The 25,036-nt window shown below is 52.7% G+C and overlaps 2 protein-coding genes across 2 annotated transcripts; both read left to right on the top strand.

Moving 5' to 3' along the window:
• The first annotated feature begins 405 nt into the window (after positions 1–405).
• PRPF8 (pre-mRNA processing factor 8) lies at positions 406–19,995 on the top strand. Its single transcript, XM_082776417.1, has 43 exons — positions 406–523; positions 635–744; positions 824–992; positions 1,545–1,709; positions 1,810–2,028; positions 2,617–2,829; positions 3,104–3,229; positions 3,308–3,413; positions 4,078–4,268; positions 4,462–4,581; positions 4,652–4,841; positions 5,155–5,274; positions 5,603–5,737; positions 5,849–5,978; positions 6,368–6,564; positions 6,677–6,883; positions 6,973–7,136; positions 7,499–7,625; positions 7,749–7,941; positions 8,267–8,454; positions 8,669–8,907; positions 9,413–9,559; positions 9,817–10,027; positions 10,349–10,465; positions 10,550–10,797; positions 10,991–11,170; positions 11,668–11,803; positions 12,046–12,215; positions 12,510–12,639; positions 12,819–12,965; positions 13,189–13,349; positions 13,975–14,166; positions 14,750–14,987; positions 15,256–15,384; positions 15,976–16,089; positions 16,233–16,406; positions 16,657–16,850; positions 17,201–17,440; positions 17,524–17,665; positions 17,991–18,131; positions 18,464–18,603; positions 18,796–18,998; positions 19,680–19,995. Exons 2-43 carry the CDS (start codon positions 645–647, stop codon positions 19,832–19,834), a joined length of 7,008 nt encoding a protein of 2,335 aa, XP_082632543.1. The 5' UTR covers positions 406–523; positions 635–644; the 3' UTR covers positions 19,835–19,995.
• RILP (Rab interacting lysosomal protein) lies at positions 19,974–25,002 on the top strand. The gene is made up of 8 exons (XM_082776418.1): positions 19,974–20,358; positions 20,706–20,829; positions 21,158–21,279; positions 21,465–21,656; positions 21,784–21,947; positions 22,063–22,185; positions 23,911–23,994; positions 24,304–25,002. The coding sequence occupies exons 1-8, from the start codon at positions 20,113–20,115 to the stop codon at positions 24,455–24,457; spliced, it is 1,209 nt and encodes a 402-aa protein (XP_082632544.1). The 5' UTR covers positions 19,974–20,112; the 3' UTR covers positions 24,458–25,002.
• Positions 25,003–25,036: the final 34 nt, after the last annotated feature.

The following is a 25,036-nucleotide window of genomic DNA, read 5'->3' as shown; positions in this document are numbered from 1 at the left end:
GGCAGGTTGGTGGTGCTTGGGGACACGCTGCAGTGGTGGCAGTGCTGGCAGGGGGTGGTTGGGCCGGATGACCCCGCAGGGCTCCTCCAGCAGTCAGGATTTTGGGGGTTTTATGGCCGTGTTGGCACCGTCCCTGCTGCCACGCGCCCCCCGCTTTGGGGGTGCCTCACGGCCCCAAGCCCAGGGCCAGGGGCTGCAGGCCGCATCGCGCCCGTGATTGTCCAATCAGAGCCCGCTCCGAGCTGTCACCGCTCTCCTCTCCACCAATCAAAACCAGAAGAAGGCGGGACCCTCCCCCCCACGGGAAGCGCACCGCGAGCACCGTTCTTTTCCCTTTCCCTCTCTTTGCCCCGCCTCCCCACCCTTCCCCGCGCTCTGACGGGCTGGTCCCGCTGTCCGTCAGGCTTTGCGAGCGCCGATTGGACAGACCGCAAGGCCGCGCGCCCCGCCCACATCCGGGCCTCGGAGGCGCGGCGGCGGTGGGGGCAGCGCCGCCATTGCGGGGGGGGAGCGCGGGGCAGCGGTGAGGGGGGACCGGGAACCGGGGGGGGACCGGAGGGGCCCGGGAGGGCCCGGAGAGGGCCCGTGAAGGGGCCGGGACCCCGCCGTGAGCCCGTGGTGCGTCTCCCCGCAGGTCCGTCGCCATGGCCGCCGTGTTCCCGTACCGCGGGGCCTGCGCCCCGGTGCCCAGCCCGCTGGCGCCGCTGCCCGACTACATGTCTGAGGAGAAGCTGCAGGAGAAAGGTGGGTGAGGGCCGGCCGCGGCCTGCCGAGTGGGCCCGGCCCGGCCTGACGCCGTGTTTTGGTTTCTGTGTCCCCGCAGCCCGCAAATGGCAGCAGCTGCAGGCCAAGCGCTACGCCGAGAAGAGGAAATTCGGCTTCGTGGACGCGCAGAAGGAGGACATGCCCCCCGAGCACGTCCGCAAAATCATCCGCGACCACGGCGACATGACCAACAGGAAGTTCCGCCACGACAAGCGCGTCTACCTGGGGTACGGGACAGCCCCGCTCCCGGGGGATGCGCCGGGAGCTGCTGCCGTGCTGAGGGTGCTCGCTGAAGGGAGAGCCCTCTCTCCTTCCCTCAGTGTCAGCTGGGCACAGAAAGCAGCGTAGCAGGCCAGGCAGTTGTACTAGGATGGCAGTGAGGAAGAGGATCAGCAAAGGATTTTGTTGCTTTAAGTTTTTGAGAAAAAACACCGTGCTGAATCCTGAGAGGGTCTTGGGGGGGAGCATCAAGTAGCCAATATGGTTTTGGATGATTAATATACAAAATATTAATATACAAAAATATTTTTGATGGGATGTTTTTAACATGTAATGATCTCTGTGAAACCAACCGGTAGAAAACTTTCTGGTAATGAGATCAGTGAAGCGCAAGGATAGAAGGGGAAGTTTGCGGTGTTGTCACTGGAGGCCTTTAGGAGCAGGTTAGCTGAGCAGTTTTCAGGGCTGGCAGATGTACACGTGAGAGGGCTTCCAGCAGACAAATGCCTGTTTTCTTGAGATCTCTTCTAACTGTGATACTCCTTGATTTCTGATTGCAGTGCTCTGAAGTACATGCCTCATGCTGTTCTGAAGCTCCTGGAGAACATGCCCATGCCGTGGGAGCAAATCAGAGACGTTCCAGTCTTGTACCATATCACTGGAGCCATCTCTTTTGTGAATGAGATTCCCTGGGTCATAGAGCCGGTGTACATCGCGCAGTGGGGGTAAGTGCTGCCTTCCTTAACCCCGGTGGGATCTTGTGAGCAAAGTCCCACGCTGATACCACAATAAAAGCGGTGCCTGACGGCCTCTGGTTTCTGCCAGGTCGATGTGGATTATGATGAGGCGAGAGAAGAGGGATAGGCGTCACTTCAAGAGGATGAGGTTCCCCCCGTTTGATGACGAAGAGCCACCTCTGGATTATGCCGATAACATCCTGGATGTGGAGCCCCTGGAAGCAATTCAGCTTGAGCTGGATCCAGAGGAAGATGCCCCTGTGCTAGACTGGTTCTACGACCACCAGCCGCTGAAAGACAACAGGAAGTACGTAGCACAACCCAGTGAGGGGTTGGGAGTGGGAAACAAACATTATTCACTACATAAATTACCTGTATGTAGTGGTATAAAACCTTTGCTTGTGCAACACTGGGCTATGTGTGATGTTGGTGTGGGGAGAAAAATGTCCCTCAAGGATAGGAGGGGGAATCTGACCACTGTAAAGCCATCCCTCGGTCTTCAGCACCTAGGGAGGGCAAACAAAGTCTGTCTGTCTCTTCATGGGTAATTGCTAAAACTCTGATGTGTCTTACTGTGCCTGAGATGGAAACCTGGATTGTCTAGTTGGGATTTGAGTCGGTGGTTACTAAGAGTGCACTTACGAGAAGCTCCTGTATATGACTTCAGATGTTGGTGCCTCAGTTTGAGGCAAGGAACTGGACGGTTGTAATCCATAAAAGTTCTTAGCAATCCTGCAGCGTCTCTTTTCTGTCTAGCAGGGGACAGGAGTTGGCTGTCCTTAATATTTTCTGCAAATGGCATTCAGGGAAAGGTGTTGGGTTATTTGTGGTCCTTTAGTACGGGACCAGTTGTCTTCTGGCTGTACAGTGAGCATCCCGTTCTGTTTCCCTGCAGGTATGTCAATGGTTCCACGTACCAGCGGTGGCAGTTCACCCTGCCCATGATGTCCACGCTGTACCGGCTGGCAAATCAGCTGCTCACCGACCTGGTGGATGACAACTACTTCTATTTGTTTGACCTGAAAGCATTCTTCACCTCCAAGGCACTGAACATGGCTATTCCTGGAGGGCCCAAGTTCGAGCCTCTCGTTAGAGATATCAATCTTCAGTAAGTGTTCGATTTTGGAGGAAAGATACGTAATTACCTGAAGGGTCATGAGGGCTAATCTGTTATCACGTGCCTTGCCTTGGGTGAGATAATTCTGGGTCTTTGCTCAGGTTTATCATTGTCTGTGATGTGCTTGTTGCTTTAGACACTGAGTGATTCATAGGATGAAGAGAAGGCTAAAGGAAAGGCACAGATACTGCATCTTTGGTCAAAAACATTTGTGTTTCTGTCTTCTCGAGTGCTGGTATGACAATTTCTTTTCTTCTCATTTGAGGGATGAAGACTGGAATGAATTTAATGACATCAACAAAATTATCATCAGGCAGCCCATCAGGACGGAGTATAAAATTGCTTTCCCGTACCTGTACAATAACCTGCCCCACCACGTCCACCTGACCTGGTAAGTGCAGCAGTCTTGAGAGCAGGGAGAGGAGAAGGAAGCCATCGGGATGCTCTAATGATTTGTTCTGTGTTGCAGGTATCATACTCCCAATGTTGTTTTCATTAAAACCGAAGATCCCGATCTCCCGGCTTTTTACTTCGACCCCCTGATCAACCCCATTTCACACAGACATTCCGTTAAGGTGAGTCAGTGTTCAGGAGAGCCTCTGATAAACTGCATTTGTGGAGGTGTTTGGGCTTTAGCATCTTTTTATAACCTTGTTTCTGATAATGGTGCAGATGCGTACATATTTCAAGAGAAAACATAAGCCTTTCTTTCACAAAAACAAAAATGTAGTTACTGTTGTCTTTTTTGTAGTTGCACAAAGATGTTTCCTTTCATCTCGAGGATAAAGTTCAATGCCTAAATAACAGTGTTGTTTTAGTATTGTCTTATAGGCTATTTATCTTTTTCATGGAGCTGACATTTCCCTAATTTACCTCTGTAACACCTAGCTCAGGGTCCAGTAGCCAGCCTTTGGGGCCATGAAGATGATCAGGGGGCTAGAGCACCTCTCCTGTGAAGGAAGGCTGAGAGAGCTGGGGCTGTTCAGCCTAAAGAAAAGAAGGCTGCAGGGTGACCTCATTGTGGCTTTTCAGTACTTAAAGGGGGCTTAGAAAAAGATGGAGAGCGACTTTTTGCTCAATCAGATATTGACAGGACAAGGACAGATGGTTTTAAATTAAAAGAGGGGAGATTAGAGGTTAGGAGGTTTCACTCAGAGGGTGATGAGGCACTGGAACATGTTGCCCAGAGGAGTTATGGATGCCCCATCCACAACGTGTTGCATGTTTTCTGTATTTCAGAGTCAGGAGCCACTGCCTGATGATGATGAAGAGTTTGAGTTACCAGAGTTTGTGGAACCTTTCCTGAAGGACACTCCGCTCTACACAGACAACACAGCCAATGGCATTGCCCTGCTCTGGGCCCCACGGCCCTTCAACTTGAGGTCTGGGAGGACTCGGAGAGCTCTTGACATCCCACTGGTCAAAAACTGGTGAGTTCTTCCCAGGGGAAAAGGGTGTTCTAGTGTTTGTGACATTATTATTACATTACAATACAAATAAAATAAAGAGATCGTGTGGTGGGTGAGTGGCTGGCTTCTGGAGATTTCAGGAGGCTTTCTGGAGACTTACCATTTTATAAGGAATGTGAGTTACCTGGAAATTTGAAATCTATTTTATCCCTAGGTATCGTGAGCACTGCCCAGCAGGCCAGCCAGTGAAAGTGCGAGTCTCCTATCAGAAGCTTCTGAAATACTACGTTCTGAACGCGCTCAAACACAGACCCCCCAAGGCACAGAAGAAGAGGTAAGCGAGGGCCTGTTCAGGAGGAGCTGCTGTAGGGGATGCAGCTGATGTTAGTCTCTTCTCTCCCCAGGTACCTGTTCCGCTCTTTCAAGGCTACAAAGTTTTTCCAGTCAACGAAGCTGGACTGGGTGGAAGTAGGCCTGCAGGTGTGTCGCCAGGGCTACAACATGCTGAACCTGCTGATCCACAGAAAGAACCTGAACTACCTTCACTTAGATTACAACTTCAACCTGAAGCCAGTGAAGACCCTTACCACCAAGGTATCGGCCTATGTGCTATTTTACTCAAGAGTAAAGTATACCTGAAGGTTTTTAAGTAGCTGGTGTGGTAATAGTGAACACAGTGACTCAGTTGGTCAGTTGCTGTACAGACTGACCAAATTGGAGCTGTTCGACTCTTAGCTGGAGTTAAGAAGCACTTGAACAGTGCTCTCAGACATGGTCTGATTTTTTAGGTGGTCCTGTGTGAAGCTTGGAGTTGGATTCCGTGATCCTCGTTGGTCCCTTCCAACTCTGGATATTCTAAGATTCTGTGGTTCTATGAAATCCTCAATCTTTGCCTTTTCTCTTCCAGGAAAGGAAGAAATCCCGTTTCGGTAACGCTTTCCATCTGTGCCGAGAGGTCCTGCGCCTGACTAAATTGGTGGTGGACAGCCACGTCCAGTACAGACTGGGAAACGTGGATGCGTTTCAGGTAGGCTTGATTCTTTATTTTCCTTGTTTCCTTTTAAAGGTGGAGAGGGGAAGTTGAGAGAAGGAATGGAATATCTGGATGGGCTTATATGGGATGCACAAAATGACTGTTGCAGTGTTACAAAAAAGAGGGAAGCAAAGAAAGCATTTGGTATTGAGTGAAATGCTGCTGTTATTCTAGTTCATAAGAGTTGATGATTGCATGAGTGACTGGTGGGAGCTTTGCACAGCCCAATACACTCTCCTCACAGCTGCAAAATAAGCCTGGCTTCTTGAGGCAATGTGTGCAGTGTTGATTGTTATCTCTGACTGTGCTCCTTGTGTTTCAGTTGGCAGACGGCTTGCAGTACATCTTTGCCCATGTAGGTCAGCTGACAGGAATGTACAGATACAAGTACAAACTGATGAGGCAGATTCGCATGTGCAAGGACCTGAAACATCTCATCTACTACAGGTTTAACACAGTAAGTTCCACTTCTCCGATGAGGTGGTAACCCCAAGTAAACTGACCGAGAGGGGATGGATCCTGGAGTGTCCGTAAATGACCTCCTGTTACCGTGCCTCTCTTCTTCCAGGGGCCTGTGGGCAAAGGTCCTGGCTGTGGCTTCTGGGCTCCAGGCTGGAGAGTGTGGCTGTTCTTCATGAGGGGCATCACGCCACTGCTGGAACGCTGGCTGGGGAATCTGCTAGCCAGGCAGTTTGAAGGTCAGCACGCTGTGTAAATCTCGGACATGGGAGGATTGTCTGCTAAAGATTAATGCTGTTTACTTGCTAGCTTAAACTCAAGGTTTCTGTTTCAAGTGGTGATCTGAGTCCATGTTTCTTGTCAGCCCCAGCAGCTATTGTCCTGTTTAGAGCTCTTACAAGACCAATGCCCCCACAGTAGATTATAAATGGAAGTGGGATTCTCTGATCCATAGTGCTCTGGGGTCTATAGCACCCTGATCAATTATTCCAAACTCATCAGTAATGTTGTGGCAGTTAAACTTCTTCAGATACCCTGCACCTCTTTGCAGGACACTCCTTTAATACAAAGAAGAGGGGCACTGCCCTCTTCTAATGTCTGAACTGCTGAAGTACCTTGTTTTCTGCAGGCCGTCACTCAAAGGGTGTAGCAAAGACTGTCACAAAGCAGCGCGTGGAGTCTCACTTTGACCTGGAGCTGAGGGCAGCCGTTATGCATGACATTCTGGACATGATGCCAGAAGGGATCAAACAGAACAAAGCCAGAACCATCCTGCAGCATCTGAGCGAGGCTTGGCGGTGCTGGAAGGCCAACATCCCCTGGAAGGTAAGTCCCTCACCTGACCTTTCTTTTCAGTTCAATTATAACATCTCTTAGGGTGAACTGCTCTCATTAAGGTTCCCACTCCTGTTTCCCTCATATTACTGTCCCTCCCCAGGTTCCTGGGCTGCCCACTCCTATTGAGAACATGATCCTGAGGTACGTGAAGGCAAAAGCTGACTGGTGGACAAATACAGCTCACTACAATAGAGAGCGTATCCGTCGCGGTGCCACTGTGGACAAGACTGTCTGTAAGAAGAATCTGGGCCGGCTGACCAGACTCTACTTAAAAGCTGAGCAGGAACGACAGCATAATTACTTGAAGGTACTTATGTCCTGCCTGAGGTTGCCTAAATTTGTGCTGTTTTTATAAGCAGGCTTTCACTGACTAATCATGTTGTCGTGGTTGTGCAGGATGGGCCTTACATCACAGCAGAAGAGGCTGTTGCTGTGTACACAACCACAGTGCACTGGCTGGAAAGCAGGAGGTTCTCACCCATTCCATTCCCACCTCTGTCCTACAAGCATGACACCAAGTTGCTCATATTAGCTCTGGAGAGGCTGAAGGAAGCTTACAGGTAAGCGTCAGGAAGTGACTGAGTTCTGCCAAGGGTCAGACATCTGCACTGGGAAGGGCTTCTGAAAGTTTTGTTGTCCATTATTCCTGAAATTGAGTACACCGTAAAACTGACCCTGATGGCCAGGTAAAGGCTGTAGGTTGTGGTGCTGCCAAGGCTGCCGGGGGGTTCTTCATGGACTCTGCCACTTGGGGAAAAACAATGCCATGTTTCTGGGGGCTGTTGGGCAACTGGGGAATGTGGATTGTGAAGAATTACAGATCTTGTCTTGACCCACTTGGTTGATGCTGTCTTTGATTTAATGCAGCAGCCATTAGTTTTGTTCATGCTTGGGTGTGTGAGCTGTTCTTTCTCACTTTCAGTGTGAAATCTCGCCTGAATCAGTCGCAGAGAGAGGAGTTGGGCTTGATTGAACAGGCTTACGATAATCCTCATGAAGCTCTGTCCAGAATCAAGCGACACCTTTTAACTCAGAGAGCCTTCAAGGAGGTGAGCGTCCTGGTCAAAGCAAGAGAACACTAAAAACTTATGCTGTGTTCTACCAAGACTATCAAGAGACTTGACAGGTGTTTTCTGTAAATGCAGGCTTCAGCTTTACCTTCTCTTTTTTAGGTGGGTATTGAGTTCATGGATCTCTACAGCCACTTGGTTCCTGTTTATGACGTTGAGCCCTTGGAGAAAATCACAGATGCTTATCTGGATCAGTACTTGTGGTATGAGGCTGATAAGCGAAGACTCTTCCCTCCTTGGATCAAACCTGCTGACACCGAACCTCCTCCACTGTTAGTGTACAAGTGGTGCCAAGGTTAGTGAGGGTTTGTATTCCCTGATAAAATGAGTTCTGTTAATGTGAGCTTGCTGCTTAAGAATCCCCTTGCTGAGTTTTCATATTTGCAACTTTCAGACAATAGTACAGTTAGTTATTAGGCTCAAAAGCTGTATTTTGTAGGTTAACCATAGCATTTGTGGTTGACTGTATTTCTGTTTCAATTTCTGGATGGATTGGAGGGAATGGAGGCTGAAAATCAGGTGTTACAGGAAGCACGCTGACTTTCCATGCCCAGAATGGTGCTTCTGCACTCTGAGAATTGCCTTGTCAGCTAACATGACACACTTGTTTGTCTCCTCAGGCATTAATAACCTGCAGGATGTTTGGGAAACAAGTGAAGGTGAATGCAACGTCATGCTGGAATCTCGATTTGAGAAGATGTATGAAAAGATTGACCTGACGTTGCTCAACAGGCTGTTGCGTCTCATTGTTGATCACAACATCGCTGACTACATGACAGCCAAAAACAACGTGGTCATCAACTACAAGGTGATGATTACTGTCAGAAAAGGGGGGGTATGGACTGTAAAATTCAGAAATCTGAGACCCATGGGTAGGAGGGGGGACACAAGGCTTGGCAAAGAAGGAAGTGATTAGGGAGTAAGGAAACCCTAGTGGGTCCTGCTGAAAAGCAGCTGCTCACATGAAGGTTTTTGGTGTATTGTGCCAGTCAGGTTCTCACCCTTTTGCTTCTTTTACTCAGGACATGAATCACACCAACTCCTATGGGATTATTCGTGGGCTGCAGTTTGCTTCCTTCATTGTCCAGTATTACGGGCTTGTGATGGACCTGCTGGTGCTGGGCCTGCACCGTGCCAGCGAAATGGCTGGGCCCCCCCAGATGCCAAACGACTTCCTCAGCTTCCAAGACATTGCCACTGAGGTGGCCCATCCCATCCGCCTTTTCTGCAGATATATCGACCGCATTCACATCTTCTTCAGGTGAGAGCTCCACAGGGCCCTGCTTTCCTCTGCTTAACTTTTGTTCTGGCATCTTGCAGTGGGTGTTTTGAAAGGGGGAGTTAGTATGCTTCTACTCCAGTTTTTTTTCCCCCTCTGCTAAGAAGTATCAGGAATGCTTGAATTAACAGATTTTCCAGAACAATTGGGTGTCCAAATGCCTCCTCTTGCTTTCCCAGTTCACCATATTAAGAGGAGAGCTTTGCTGAATCAGTAGAAAAGCAACATCAAAAGTCAAATTGATTTTCCACAGCTAAATAAGCCTCCTGGGGCTTCCTAGCAAGTGGATGTAGCGTTTTATGTGTGTTCATGGAAAGATAACCCAGTCAAGGGTTGGTCTGTGCTAATGAAACTGAAGTCCCTTTCAGTGGGAAGATGGAGGAATTGGATAGTTACCTTCAGATGTGCTACAGCAATCAACTTATCCCTAAGCAGGTCCTAATCATTGTGGTCATATAACTCCAGCTTCTCTTCTGCGTGTTTCCAGGTTTACAGCAGATGAGGCAAGAGACTTGATTCAGCGCTACCTGACAGAGCATCCAGATCCCAACAACGAGAACATCGTCGGCTACAACAACAAGAAGTGCTGGCCCCGGGATGCTCGGATGCGCCTCATGAAACATGATGTCAACCTGTAAGTGCTGCAAGCTGGAAAAAACAAGGAGCAGGGTGGTGGGAAAATTAGTTGTGATAAATAAGTGTTGAAGCCTGGCAGACAGGTGCTCAGGAAAAAAAAAAAAAGATGAAATGAGGAGGTTTGTGCCATAATTCTGACAGTGGATGATGGATGTGAGAGACTGTGGTGCTAAGAAAGCCCTGAAAGCTTGCCCAGTTTGTATTTCACCGTGGTAACAGACAGCCTGGCCTCACTGTGCGTGCCTTGTTTTTCAGGGGTCGTGCTGTTTTCTGGGATATCAAGAACCGCCTGCCTCGATCCGTCACCACAGTACAATGGGAGAACAGCTTCGTCTCCGTTTACAGCAAGGACAACCCCAATTTGTTGTTTAACATGTGTGGTTTTGAGTGCCGTATTTTGCCCAAATGTCGCACCAGCTACGAGGAGTTCACCCACAAGGACGGTGTCTGGAATCTGCAGAATGAGGTAGGGTGAGAGTTAGGCTGGGAGAGGAGACCCTGCTGGGACTCCTGGCATCAGAGCTTGGCTTACACCTGCTGGGGGGGGGGTCTGCATTTACGAGCTGTGTTCCTGGGACCAGTGGCAGGTAGAGCTAAAAGGAACTCAGTGAGGGATGGGGAATCCTTGGTCGGGGGTGAGGTGGTGGATCCAAAACTGTAGAGGTGCTGTTCAGCCTGTTGCCTTTCATGTTTGATGAATCCCTGATGGCAAGAGCTCACTTTATTGCTTACCTTGTCTTGGATGGAGGGCTCCCAGGAAGGAACTGATAGCCCTGTGCTCTTGCAGGTCACCAAGGAGCGCACAGCCCAGTGCTTCCTGCGTGTGGATGACGAGTCCATGCAGAGGTTTCACAACAGAGTGAGGCAGATCCTCATGGCCTCTGGCTCTACAACCTTCACTAAGGTAAGGTGGGAGAAAGGTGTGAGAGAGCTTTCTGCAGATGCTTGGGGAACAGGCTGAGAACCAAGCCCTTGTTTTCCTTCCTAGATTGTCAACAAGTGGAACACAGCCCTGATTGGCCTGATGACATATTTCCGGGAAGCTGTTGTGAATACTCAGGAGCTGCTTGATTTGCTGGTGAAGTGCGAGAACAAAATCCAGACTCGAATCAAAATTGGGCTGAATTCCAAGATGCCTAGCCGTTTCCCACCGGTGGTGTTTTACACCCCTAAAGAGCTGGGAGGGCTGGGCATGCTCTCCATGGGCCACGTTCTCATCCCACAGTCTGACCTGAGGTGAGTTGTGCTGCCCTATCCTAAACGCCCACAAGGTTTGCATGTTCTGATAAATAATTCTTTGCCATAAAAATATCTGAGAATGCTAAAGCGTGACTTGGTAAAGAGAGAGGTTGTCTTCACAGTAGGTCATGACAACGTGACTCGCGATGTCCCATTGCTCCCACCTCACTCTTCTGCCTCTTCGCTCCAGGTGGTCCAAGCAGACAGACGTCGGCATTACTCACTTCCGCTCAGGAATGAGTCATGAGGAGGACCAGCTCATCCCAAATTTGTATCGTTACATCCAGCCATGGGAGAGTGAATTCATCGACTCTCAGAGAGTATGGGCAGAATATGCCCTCAAACGACAGGAGGCTATAGCCCAGAACAGGTACACGTTTCCATGAACACGTTTCCATGTGCAATCACATCTCAGCTGGGTGGGGGCAGGCAGTGGTGTGAGGTCTGCTGCTGTCTCAGGGTTCTGCAGACCTTGTTGGGTCTGTGATACACATTACAGGCTGCCTGCAGAGCTGCAGTCTTACCTCTGGAGGAGGCATGGGCTCTGCAAACAGATAGCACACCCATGGCACAGTTTAAGATAAATGATATGCCAGATGGTGCCAGGAAAAGCTGACATCAGACCCATTTGCGCAGCTAGTTCTGCTCACTTACAAGGGCAAGCTTTTCCTTTTGGCTGTTTGATATCAGCCTGTTCACAGTAAAAGCTGTGGAAGCTTTGAGCCTCTTGAGTTCTTGGCATTTTAGAACCTCCTGCCAGAGCCCTGAGGTCTGTATCATTTCTGTGATCTCATCAACTGAAATATTCATTAATGCGTTGTCATAAAATGGAGATGTAACAAAGTGTGGGGGCTGTCTTTTCTTCAGGCGTCTGACGCTGGAAGATCTGGAGGACTCATGGGACAGGGGGATTCCTCGTATAAACACACTTTTCCAGAAGGACCGGCACACCCTAGCATATGATAAAGGATGGAGAGTCAGGACTGACTTCAAACAGTATCAGGTATTGACAGGGACTTTCTCTGGCTGATTGTGAAGTTCAGACTTGATCTTAGATTTTGCCCAGCCTGCATTGCCCAGTAGCACTGGCAGAATTCACGTTGCAGATGAGCTGTGTCTTCCAGGACAGAGTATGTGAGGTTTTTCACTTGTTAGCTGGCATCATCATCTTGGTTCCTAAAATTAACGCAGCACAGTTAAGAGATCTAAATGCAAAGCTTCTCACTCGTGGGCTGTTTTTTGCAGGTCCTGAAACAGAACCCGTTCTGGTGGACACATCAGCGTCACGACGGGAAGCTCTGGAACCTGAACAACTACCGCACGGATATGATCCAGGCCCTTGGTGGAGTGGAGGGCATCCTGGAGCACACTCTCTTCAAGGGCACTTACTTCCCCACGTGGGAGGGTCTGTTCTGGTAAGAGAAACATTCATCTGGCGTTGTCATGCAAACTGGAGCTTAGTGATGCACTCGGGAGGAGTTCATGGTTCAAGCTGTACTGATCCTGCTTTGAGTGTGTTCTGTTTTCCAGAAGTGCATTGTATAGCTCAGTTGTGAGGGTACCCGGAATTGTGCTCTGACTGAATTTTCACATATGAATTCATGGAAACTTATTTCCCTGAAGCAGGCTTTCTCACTCCTGGTGTGCTTGTTCCATGCCTCTATTATATATGGTGCGTGGCAGTCAGCTGTGATTGATTGTCATTCTAGGGAGAAGGCCAGTGGCTTTGAGGAGTCCATGAAGTGGAAGAAGCTGACAAACGCCCAGAGATCTGGTTTGAATCAGATTCCAAACAGAAGATTCACTCTGTGGTGGTCTCCTACCATTAACAGAGCCAATGTAAGTATCTGGAGCTTGCCTGTAGAAACTTCTGCTGAGTTGAGAGCAGTTAACAAATCCTTCAGAACTCCTCTTGCAGATGAACTGTAGATGTAAGCCTCCTCAACAGGAGCAGTTCTGTTCTCTAAACTCGACCAGTTGTGCTGTTGCCTGTTCTCACAGCTGTTTTTCCTTTGCAGGTGTATGTTGGGTTTCAGGTGCAGCTGGATTTGACAGGTATCTTTATGCATGGCAAGATCCCCACGCTGAAGATTTCTCTCATTCAGATTTTCCGAGCTCACTTGTGGCAAAAGATCCATGAGAGCATTGTAATGGATTTGTGTCAGGTGAGCAGTATGTGAACAAGGTTTGTTTCTGTGCATTGCAGACATGTTCCTTGTGTACCAACAGCCTCCTGCTCACAACAGTAGCAAGGCTACTCCTCCTGCAATTCAGTAGGGAGGGGGAGGAAACTAGATTTTCCTGGCCATCTGCCAGGTCTTTGCTGAGGATAGACTCTTTTAGCTAGACTGTTTGAACACAACTCACCTTTGACTGCCTTTTCCCCAGGTGTTTGATCAAGAGCTGGATGCTCTGGAGATTGAGACAGTGCAGAAAGAGACAATCCATCCCAGGAAGTCATACAAGATGAATTCCTCATGTGCAGATATCCTTCTCTTTGCTTCCTATAAGTGGAATGTGTCACGTCCATCGTTGCTTGCAGATTCCAAGTAAGTGCTTCCCTTTCTCTGTCCTTGATCTAGCTGCAGAGAAGGAGCTGCTGAGGCTGTCATCCTGAGCTGGAGGATCTCTCTCGGGCACCTTTGGTTTTCTTTGGGGACCCAGGAGGACACGATAACACCTGGCAAAGAGCAGGGCTAGTTTGGGTAGGTGGTTGGTACACCTCTAGCACCGCCTTCTGGAAAACATGAAGAGCATCTTTGCTGCTCTTCCCTCTTCCATTTGCCCTTTACCATGAGCCCAGCCTCAGGAGCTCTGAGTAGTTCTTCAGGAAACTCCGGGGAGCTGTGCCGTCCTGGGCCCACGGTGTGGATTAAACTGGACACTTACCTGTACCTGTGCTGTGTTCACTTAATTGAATCCTCAGCAGACATTCCCTGGGATAGATGCTGCTCATTGTGCAGTAGATGAGTAGCCATGTAGCATTATTAACAGCTTCTGCATTCAGATGCTGTGTGAAGAGAGCAGTGGAAACTTTCTTTTCAGGAACGTATGCAGACAGCAGCCGGCTTCAGTAATCAGATTTGGTAGCAGTTACTCTCTGCCAAAGAGATAAGCAGCAATTGCCTGAGAGTTTTGTGCCAGATGAGTTATTCTGGTTTGCTTTCTCCTTAGAGATGTGATGGACAGCACCACCACTCAGAAGTACTGGATTGATATCCAGCTGCGCTGGGGAGATTACGATTCCCATGATATTGAGCGCTACGCAAGAGCCAAGTTCCTGGACTACACTACAGACAACATGAGTATCTATCCATCTCCCACCGGTGTGCTCATTGCCATCGATCTGGCCTATAACTTGCACAGGTAAGATCTGCACCGTCTGTATTTTAACTGTAATTGGTAGTTCCTGGATGTCTTACTGCATCTCTGAATTGGGCTGCAGTCCAGGCAAGGGTGTGAGGGAGGAAGGCAGAAGCTGGAGGTAGGCACTGAATGGGATGAGGCATCTAGGCAGCTCTGTCACTGATGTCTGCTGTAACAATGGTTCCGTCCTCCCAGTTCACTAATCAGTTGTTTTCTTAGGGGTTCTCTGCCAGACTGCTCCTGGAGGTCAGGGACAGGCCTTGTTTAAAAGCTGTCTGTGAAAGGGGGCAACTGTTCTTCACTGGGGGGAACTAGGGCTATGTCGTTTAAAGCAGACTTCTCCAGTGGGCCAATTAGAGAAGATGAAACCTTTCTGAGATCACAACATGTGTGTGCTCTAGTTTCTCACTGAGGGGAAGCATAGGGAAAAGCTATAGGTGAACAGCTCCAAGAACATCACAGAAGTTAGTTATCAGCCCGCAGAAAGGAGCCTGGCTGCTGCATGGCAGGACTTGTGCACAGCTGTTGTTGCTTCATCTTAGAGCCGATAGCAACAACTGTTTCTGTCTGTTTTCTTCTTCAGTGCATATGGGAACTGGTTCCCTGGGAGCAAACCTCTGATCCAGCAGGCTATGGCCAAAATTATGAAGGCAAATCCTGCGCTGTATGTGTTGAGAGAACGAATCCGCAAGGGGTTGCAGCTGTACTCATCTGAGCCCACAGAACCGTACCTTTCCTCTCAGAACTATGGAGAGCTCTTCTCCAACCAGATCATCTGGTTTGTGGATGACACCAACGTGTACAGAGTGACCATTCATAAGGTGAGGCCAGGGGGCACCTTCAGGGGGAAGGAATAAGGACTGTAAATGTCCTTTGCTGGGGATGATTGTGGAGGCATGCATGATGGAAAACTAGGAATCAGCATGGGCCTACTTTTTTCTGCAATGTGCACAGAGCAGCTCTTTCCAGTTTCAGTTTCCAGTACAGTTTCCAGTACAGTTCTTGCTCAAAGCATGTGGCAAGTCAGTTGTTGTGCAAGTGTGTGGATAAGCTGCATTCGTCTCACTCAACTTTCACTTGTTTCCTCAGACTTTTGAAGGGAATTTGACCACAAAACCTATCAACGGAGCCATTTTCATCTTCAATCCCAGGACCGGACAGCTCTTCCTGAAGATCATCCATACATCTGTGTGGGCAGGACAGAAGCGTCTGGGACAGGTGGGGCCTGCCTGCTTTTTGTGCTTTGGGCAGTGAGGCAGGGCTGGGCTCTGGTTTCTTGGAATATACAGTTGAGTAGAAGGCATCGTGAGGGTGTTTAGCTTCCCGCCTCCCAACAGGTTTGGAGCTCCAATTGTCACTGTGTAACCTGTGCTCTGGCAAACATTTGCATGGGATAAAGAAGTAAGAATGCAGGCGTTGATGTTGCAAGGTTTTTGAGGCTCTGGGGTGTTCAGAGCTTATGTCGACAAGCAGGACTTGAGAAACAGCGCTGTGCTGACTGTCGCAGCAAATCACAGTGCTCTTGGACGAACATCCAGTGCAGCGAAAAGACACTGAGGTGATGAAGCCAGGGAGGTGGTGTAATCAGCTGTTTTTTCTCAGCCAGTCAGGAGTAACTGAGCTCCAGGAATGGGAACTGCCCTCTGTGACCACTGAGAGGGAAATGCTCGGCCTTGTCACTGATCTGAAACAAGCCATACATTTCTGATGTATTTTTAGGATTTGGTTTGAGCCTCTCTCATTCTCAGAAGTATGGAGACTTTGCTGTGAGCAGGGAGATATTCTTCTAACCCTGCTGTCTTTTTATAGCTGGCCAAGTGGAAGACTGCAGAAGAAGTGGCTGCCTTGATTCGATCGCTTCCCGTGGAGGAGCAGCCTAAACAGATCATAGTGACTCGAAAGGGCATGTTGGACCCACTTGAGGTAACAACGTGCACACTGGTGTTTAGGGACGTTGTAAAATCATTGTGAGGTTGCAGAACTGTTCTGTGTTCCCGTGAAAGTCTTAATCTGGCCCAATGTTCTGCAACAGTTGTGAGTTAATTCCTCTTCTCAATAAACTCCAGGTGCACTTGCTGGATTTCCCCAATATTGTGATCAAAGGCTCAGAGTTGCAGCTACCTTTCCAGGCCTGTCTGAAAGTGGAGAAGTTTGGTGATCTCATCCTGAAAGCTACTGAACCCCAGATGGTTCTCTTCAATCTCTATGATGACTGGCTGAAAACAATCTCTTCCTACACGGTGAGGACATGCATAGTCTGTACTTTGCTTTGCCACTGATACACAAACCAAAAGCCAAGGTTTCAGAAGTCCTTCCCTATTATTTACTCAAGAGCACTTGCTCTTAGTCTGCGAGGATTTTTCTTCAGATTGATTCCACTGGCGCTTCTCATGTATTGTTGGTGTGCCCAAAGAGAGGAGTGGTGTGAAAGGGAGAAGAAAAAAAACACACGGATTTTCTAACTAGCTGCATCTTTTTTTCTTCTCTAAGGCATTCTCCCGCTTGATTCTGATTCTCCGGGCACTACATGTGAATAACGATCGAGCCAAAGTGATTCTGAAACCAGACAAGACAACCATAACAGAGCCTCACCACATCTGGCCAACCCTGACAGACGAGGAATGGATCAAGGTGGAGGTGCAGCTGAAAGATCTGATCCTTGCTGACTATGGCAAGAAGAACAAGTAAGCCAGTGTCCTGCTGCAGTAATCCTGTCAGCCTTTCCTTCCTGCTCTAAATACTGTGTGGCCCGAGCACTCCTTGTGCAGATAGAAGACTTTGAAAGGCTTTTGGCAATGAACGGTCAGAGTTGTAGGGAAATTGGTTATATTAATCGCTTTCTGGAAAGGCAGATAAAAATACTTGATCTGTGATTTCTGATCTGTGCATTGTGTGATTTGGTCCTTCCTCTTGTCTAAAATGTTTTGGTTTCGTTTTTCGTAGTGCCCTGACTGTGTTCCAAGCTTGTGCCCTTGTGAGAAGGGTCCGGTGTGTATTTTTGAAGTGCCTGACTTGAGTGAATTTTATCTTTCAGCGTGAATGTTGCATCCCTGACACAATCAGAGATCCGAGACATTATCCTGGGCATGGAGATCTCTGCCCCCTCTCAGCAGAGACAGCAGATTGCAGAAATTGAGAAGCAAACCAAAGAGCAGTCACAGCTGACAGCCACACAGACCCGCACTGTTAACAAACATGGGGACGAAATCATCACCTCCACAACCAGCAACTACGAAACCCAGACTTTCTCCTCCAAGACTGAGTGGCGAGTCAGGTAGGGAGGCAGACAGCAGTGGAAAAGGTCAGAGTGCTCAGGAAGGACCTGTGCACCCTGTAATAGTTGTCTCCTCTTCACAGAGCAATTTCAGCTGCCAACCTCCACCTGAGAACGAACCACATCTACGTTTCATCAGACGATATAAAGGAAACAGGCTACACGTACATTCTTCCCAAGAACGTGTTGAAGAAATTCATCTGCATCTCAGATCTGCGGGCCCAGGTGAGTGTGCAACAAGTCTGTTGTGGTGCTTCTCCGTGCTGCTGGGTTGTACACCAATCCTGGGCAGTCAGCTCCTGCTGCTGTCTCTAGGCTGGAGGTAGACACCGTTGATATTGGCTGAGAAAAGTTCTAGCCAGGTGCTGATGGCTTCCTTTGGCCAGACTTGGGAGGAAACTCAGCACAGAACAAAACTGATCTTCTGTTCTAGTGAGGACCTCCTGAACAAGAGATACCTGCCATAGGACCTAAGAACAGGCCCACTGACCCTTACATGGTTATAGGAAGTTCTCTTCTGGGCTCATAAAGTGTTTTTTTGTGTTCCTAGATTGCTGGTTACCTGTACGGAGTGAGCCCTCCAGACAACCCTCAAGTGAAGGAGATTCGGTGCATCGTGATGGTGCCCCAGTGGGGAACACACCAGACCGTGCATCTCCCGGGGCAGCTGCCGCAGCATGAGTACCTCAAGGTGAGCTGAGCTGCTCCCAGGGAGGGTGGAAGAAGATCACCCTCTCCTTAACAGAGACCTAAGGCGATGGAAGAATCTTGCTGCCACGCTCAGCCCCGATGCACTCACCTCAGTTACCTCTGCAGGGTGCCCTTGTTCTGTTGTGGATGCAGAGCTTCAGTGTCTCAGCTTGAAGTCTGCCCGATCTGGGATCAGGTGGAAGGGAGAAGCCTGTAGTCCCCGTGTACCTTGCACCGTGCTTGAAGCTGTCTTGTTTTTAAACAGCTTTTGCTTCTCTCTTGGCTTTCAGTTTCTTTTTGTAAAGTAACCAATTTTCGCTTTCTTTTTATCAGGAAATGGAACCTCTGGGGTGGATTCACACCCAGCCCAATGAGTCCCCGCAGCTGTCACCACAGGATGTCACCACCCATGCCAAGGTCATGGCTGACAACCCCTCCTGGGACGGGGAGAAGACCATCATCATCACCTGCAGGTGGGAGGCAGCAGGGCTTCTGTGTCCCCTCTGCCAGGGCAGAGAGAAGCCAGGCTGCTGAGGGCGCAGCTCTTGGGAACACGTTGAAGTCTCAAACTAAAAATTTGGCAGAAAGGGGAGCATTTGCTCATTTCTTGTTTCCCTCTGTCCCCGATTAATCTGACTTGCATCATCTCTCTGCTCTCCTTTCAGTTTTACCCCGGGCTCCTGCACCCTGACAGCCTACAAACTGACCCCGAGCGGCTACGAGTGGGGCAGGCAGAACACGGACAAAGGGAACAACCCCAAGGGCTACCTGCCGTCCCACTACGAGAGGGTGCAGATGCTGCTCTCGGATCGCTTCCTCGGCTTCTTCATGGTTCCAGCGCAAGGATCCTGGAACTACAACTTCATGGGTGAGCCCCGGGAAGGGGACAGGAAGGGAGGCAACGCAAACAGCTTGGGGAGGAGAAGGAAATGGCTACTTCGGCGAAACATTCCTCACGTGTTGTGAAGCTTGATCTTCCTCTGAGCAACTGGCAGGGATAGTAGCATTGTGGTCTGACCTTTCCTTGGTACCTGTGCAGGGATGTCAGTTCTTAATGATTTGAGGCAGCAAGAGGGCAAACTCTGATGCAGGAGAGAAATCAGACGTGAGACCATTTTGTGTTTCCGGATTGTAGTGTCTGGTGTATTGCCACTGAATAATTAATATCTGTCAGGCAGAAGAGATGATGATGGGAGAGGGAAGCTGTGCCCGGTAGGGAGGGGTAGCAGGGAGCCCTGGTTGGAGGACATGAGCTTGGTGAACCATAGCCACAGAAGGGGTCAGGAAATGAAGAGGCTGGCAGACAAAATGCTTGACTTACTCTAGAGGAAAGCACTGTGGAGGCATTGTAAGCCTCTGGGGGAGGGAGCCATGCAACACAAAGTGTGGAGACTTGCGGGTTTAAAACTTCTTCCACACTCTGCTTAAGAATCCTCTTGGGAGGGCAGAGGGCTTCGTTAAGCTCCTGATTGATAGGGAGGGCTTTCAGATGGGGACAGGAGGGAGCTGAAAGTGGAAGCTCTGACTCAGCTGCGACTCTCTCTTCCAGGTGTTCGCCACGACCCCAACATGAAGTACGAGCTGCAGCTCGCCAACCCCAAGGAGTTTTACCACGAAGTCCATCGCCCCTCTCACTTCCTCAACTTCGCCCTGCTGCAGGAGGGGGAGGTTTACTCCGCCGACCGGGAGGACCTCTACGCCTAGCCCTGCTCCCCCCGGCACCCTTAGTACTGTTGATATTCAACAGCCTCCCCCTGCTTTTCCCATCCTCACACCCCCCTCGTCCCCCGTTCACCCCGCACGCGTTGTCTCGGTGGTTGTACCGTCTGTAGAGTGGCTTTAATAAACTTTTTTTTTTTTTTTTTTTAACCAAGGTGAACGCCTCGCTAGGGCAGCCCCGGACGGGGCGGGACGGGGCGGAGCGAGCGCGGGGCTCCGCGTCCGGTGCTGCTGGCGGCGGTGACGGGTGACGGTGGTGGCCGATGGCGGAGCCTCCGCGGGGCGCCGAGCCCCTGTGGCGGACGCCTCCGGGCCGCTTGGCCCCGCCGCACGTCTACCGCATGGCCAGCGCCTTGGGTGCCGAGCTGCGCCGCCTCTCGGGCCGCTTCGGGCCCGACGCCGTGGCCGGGTTGGTGCCGCCAGTTGTGCGGCTGCTGGAGTTGCTGGAGGCGCTGGTGGCCCCGGTGACACCGGCGGGTTCCGAGGGTGAGGGGCGGCAGGACGCGGAGGTGAGCGTTGATGGGATCCCCCGGGGGGGAAGCTGTGGCCTGTCCCCCCCCCCGTCCCCTTCCTGGTGGCACCCGGCCAGGGGCCCTTTGGCCCTCTGGGGAGGTGCTGACCCCTCTGCTATGTCCCCGAGGGCAGGTGGCTGCCTGGCCTGGCCCTTCTTCCTCCGTGGGTCCCCTCCGTGGTGGCCGTTGTCCTTGCAGGAATCCCCTGAGGGACGCTGCTGTCCCCTTGGGATCGGCTCACACCCACCCGGCTGTGTCCTGTCCCCCAGCCCCTTGGGGTGGCTCAGCCTGAGCTGTCCCCAGCCCCTTGGGGTGGCCCTGACCCCGCTGTCCCTGTCCCCCAGGACCTGGAGCAGAGGCTGTGGGAGGCTGAGCGCCGGGAGCGCGCCCTGCGTGGCCGCCTGGCCCACCTGGAGGAGCAGAACCAGCAGCTCCTGGGGCAGCTCGCCGAGAGCCAGTCCCAGGAAGGTGGGTGTCCCTGCGGGCTCAGGGTGGCCCTGCCACCACCGGCTGTCCCTGTGGGTGCCCCTGTCCTAGCAGAGAGTGAGAGTGGTGGCTGGTGTGAGCCACAGGACCCCTCAATCCCCTGATTTTATGCACGGGTGAAGGGTTTGGGACAGAAAATATTCCTTGCGTGGGCTGGGAGGAGCTCGTGCCAGGGAGGTGGAGGCGCCCGCAGGCTCTGGGATCCCAGGGGGTGCCAGGAGGGTGGTGGGGACGGACGCAGGGTGCCGGCACGAGGCTGTCCCCGGGTCCTGGGAGCTGCTCACGGCCGTTCCCCCACGTTTGGGCGCAGACAGCACGGCGCGGAAGGAACGAGAGGTGATGCTGCGGCTGAAGGAGGTGGTGGACAAGCAGCGGGACGAGATCCGTGCCCAAGCCCACGAGATCGTCTGCAAGAGCCGAGACACGGAGGCGGTGAGCGCGGGGGAGCTGGAGGACGTGAAGGGCCTCGGGACCTGCTTCCCTGTCCCCTCCCCGGGGCCGGTGTCACAAGCCTGCCGGGGCAGATGCCTTTCCCACGCCGTTGCAGGCGCTGGTGGCCCTGGTGGCGGCCGAGCGGTGTTGTTGTGGCTCACTTGGGGCTGCCGTGGGCTTTCCAGCTCCAGGAGCAGCTGCAGCGCTTCATGTCCATGAACGAGGACCTGCGGCACAAGGTGGCCGTGGTGCAGGCGCAGCTCAAGAGTGCGCTGGAGAGGAAGTCGGACCTGGAAGCCGTCGTGGTGCAAACCCAGAGGGAGATGAACAGGAGGAGCAGGGCTGCCGCCGAGGCGCCGCAGCCGAAGCCCAGCACGGTGAGCTGGCACCCACGGGGGACTCGGAGTGGCCGAGGAGGGGTTGTCATTTGTCACGCCTGGCAGTGGGAGGTGAGAGCAGGGCTTTAGGGTCTGCGTCCCCCTGCTCACCCTCTCCGTCCCCCAGGAAGGAGCGCCGCTGCCTGACGAGGAGCCCCAGCCCCGGGACGCGGGCAGGAGCCCCGCTCACTGCTGCTTCTCCAAGGAAGAGCTGCAGCAGATCCTGCAGGAGCGGAACGAGCTCAAGACCAACCTGTTCCTGGTGCAGGAGGAGCTGGCCTATTACCAGCGGTGAGCCCTTCCCTGGTGGCACAGGGAATCGAGCCGGGTGCCTCCTGTCCCCGTAGCACCCCTTGGCTGCTCCGGGCAGGATTTCTTTGGTTAACTACCGACTTCTCTTCTCCAGGGAGCTGCTGAACGAAGACAGAGTTCCCAGCTTCTTCCTGAATGCAATGAAGTCGACAATCAAAAGACAGAAAAGAAAAATCCGAGCCAAAATGCTGGGGACAGCAGAGGAGTCGGCGAGCAGGTGAGTCCGGCTGGTCCGAGGACGGGGAGGTCTCCGGAGCGGGGTGGATGCCGGCCGGCTCGGTGCCTCCCTGCGCTGTGACACCTTGCGAGGGAACTCCCCAGGGCTCCCTGCTTCGCCCCTGCCTGCTTCCAGAGATCAAAGGTTTATTGTCTGTGCTTGATGTCTCTCTCTGGCTCAGCCCTGGGAGTGCTGCAGGGGCTGGGCTGTTCGCCGCTCACATGTCCCTGTCACCCGTCACACGCCTGCTCCCTGGCCGAGTGCCACTCGTCCCTGCGTGGACGGTGGTGGTGCTGGGACCTCCGGGCTGGTCCCTGCACTGCGTGGTTGGAGGCCACCCAGCAGAGAGCCCTTGAAGATGACGGTAGAGATGTTCCCTGGAGGCTCTGCCAGATGTTTGTGGGCAGTGCTGGCTCCAGCAGACTCCTCGCCACGGGGAGGGGAAGGACCCTCCGAGTGCTGCTGCTGCTCGAGGCAGGGGGCTAAGCCTGAGCTGAAGCTGCTCTGTGGCATCGGGGGGACGCATGGGGACGTATCTCACTGGCTTTCGGGGCTTCAATAAAGGTCTGAAGGGGGCTGAGCTCTTCTGTGCCATTGAAACCTGCTGCTGCTGCTTGCACTGGGGGCTCCTGGCGGGGGGGACCCAGGCGCAGGGGGGTTTGTACAACCTGGAGCAGCCTGAGAGCACTCCAGGGCTGGAGCTGAGGCTCCCAGCGTGGCCCCTTCCCAGCTCTGGCAGCCTCCTCGGGCAGGAGGAGGTGGTTGGTGCTGTTCGGAGCTCCGGGGGGCTGGGAAGGGCAGGGATGGGATGCTCACGGTGCTCCTGGCTGGGCCCTTGCCGAGCCAGGCCGCCCAGGGTAGGGATGGGTCCTCCCCACCTACCCGAAACCTTTTTACGTGCAACCTGCAGTGCCTTCGGAGAGGCAGAACGGGATTTTCAGGAGCGCGGGGGTTCCCCCAGCTCCGCACAGCTCGTTTTTCCTCCTGCTAAAAATGCTGCTCGCTTGTGCACCTGGGGGGAGCCGCACGCTTTGCTCACACCCTGCCAGCCCCGGACAGCCACCACCATGCGAGCTCCTGCCCTGTAGCACTCTCCTGGGGCTCACCCGTTGTCCTGCAGGGCCTGCCTGGTCCCCATCGTGTCCCCAAGGTCCAGTTGGCACAGACTCTGGGTGTGCTGAGGGCTCTGCAGGGCTGGGGACATCCCCCCAGCACCCAGCCAAGGCAGCAGCAGTGGCTGCAGGTCCCTTGAGCGCCGTGCCAGGTTTTGTTGCCTACAAACTCGTGCGTGGGCTGCGGCTCTGCTGCCCTGGCGATGTGGGACCAGCATCTGCTGACCAAGCGCCGAGGGTTTGGAGCTGATATCTGAGAGCTTTGGGGGCTGAGGGCACAGTGCTGGGGCCGTGCTCGCCACGAAATGCGGCTGGCTGTGGGCTGTGAGCATTGCTGTGGCTGTGGGTGCCAAGGGCTTGGAGAGCAAACACGGGATAGAGCGGGTTGGGAGCAAGAGAAAAAGATGGGCGTGGGTCCTTCCCACCAGGCAGCGATGGAGACCTGAAATAAGAGGCAGAAAATGCCAGGAGGGCTCTCCCTGGGCTGCTCCTGGGGCAGAGGAAGGGGTGGCTGCCCGTTACGCGTGGTGCTGGGGCACAGACGGGTGCCTTGGGGACTCTGGTGCTTGCTGTTTGTCTCAGCCAGGTTTTTGTCCTTTCCTTTGTGCTGCAGTGAGGAAGACGAGGGCTCCTGGCTCCCGGCTCGCAGCACAGACTGTGTGGATGGCCAGCCTCCCGAATCCAAAATCAGGAGCTTGTAAGTTCACTCCCATCTCAGGTGCTGGTGGGGACGGGTGGCTCTGCTGGCAGGGAGCATTTTTTGGGCTCAGCCGTGGACCCAACACCAGCCGAGCTCGGTGCCTGCCCTGGGGTGCTGCCACAGAGCGGGGCTGCTCGATTCTGGGGGATTTCTCTTTTCCTGTGCAGACACAAACCCTGCTGCCTTTTGGGGGCTGCCACACGCTCAGGGTGCTCGCAGCCGGGCATGCAGAAGGCCGGCTGGGATCCGGCTGCTTCCCTGGGAAGCTCTTCTCCCCCACACCCCTTATCTGCTCTCTCTCTGCAGCTTCGGGCTGTGGTATCAGGGCAGCAGCAACGACCCCCCCGCACCCAGCTGCTCCGGAGCCTGGGAAGTCATCGAGTCACCCGAAACGCAGCTGGAGACGGTGGGAGAGGACGGGCGGGCGGGCAGCCCCCACAGCGCATCGCCGCCCCTCTGACCCCGCTGGAGCCGGCACCCCCAGGAGCTGCGTGGGCACAGAGCAGTGGGGTGGGGGCAGCCGGGGGGGCTCAGCACCCATGGGTGCTGCTCCCTGCTTCTCCCTGCTTGCAGCTCCACGGGTGTCCGCACCCGGTCTGTGGGCACCACCCAGGGGCCCGTCACCCCCATTTTCCTTCCCCCCTACACCTTTCCAACCCTGCCTCCCCTTATCCCTGCAATGTGAAGAAGGAGGAAGAGCACCCGGGCTGCCTGGGTGCTGTCCTATGGGTGCCCACACCGGGCTGAGCACCCTGCCCTGCTGAGGGCTGGGTGTCCGGGCGCTCAGGAGCCGTGGGGCTGCGGCGCAGCGAGCGCCCCTCGTGCACCTTTCCGATGTGGGGTGAATCCGTTTTGTACCGGGACTTGTTTCTGCTGCTGGCAACTGGAAAATTTGGGCGATCTCTGTGCTCGTGGGGGGCACGGGGGCCCTACAGGCAAGGTACTTCCTCAGCCTAGAACTGGAAACAGAAATAAACGGGGTGCCCGTTCCTCCGACGAGGCACCCGCCACAACCTTTGCTCTGTCTTTGCTTTTGGGA

Source organism: Aythya marila (assembly GCF_965140915.1).
Source record: "Aythya marila genome assembly, chromosome: 20".
NCBI classification, from domain to species: domain Eukaryota; kingdom Metazoa; phylum Chordata; class Aves; order Anseriformes; family Anatidae; genus Aythya; species Aythya marila.
This window is presented reverse-complemented; position numbering and strand designations above follow the sequence as displayed.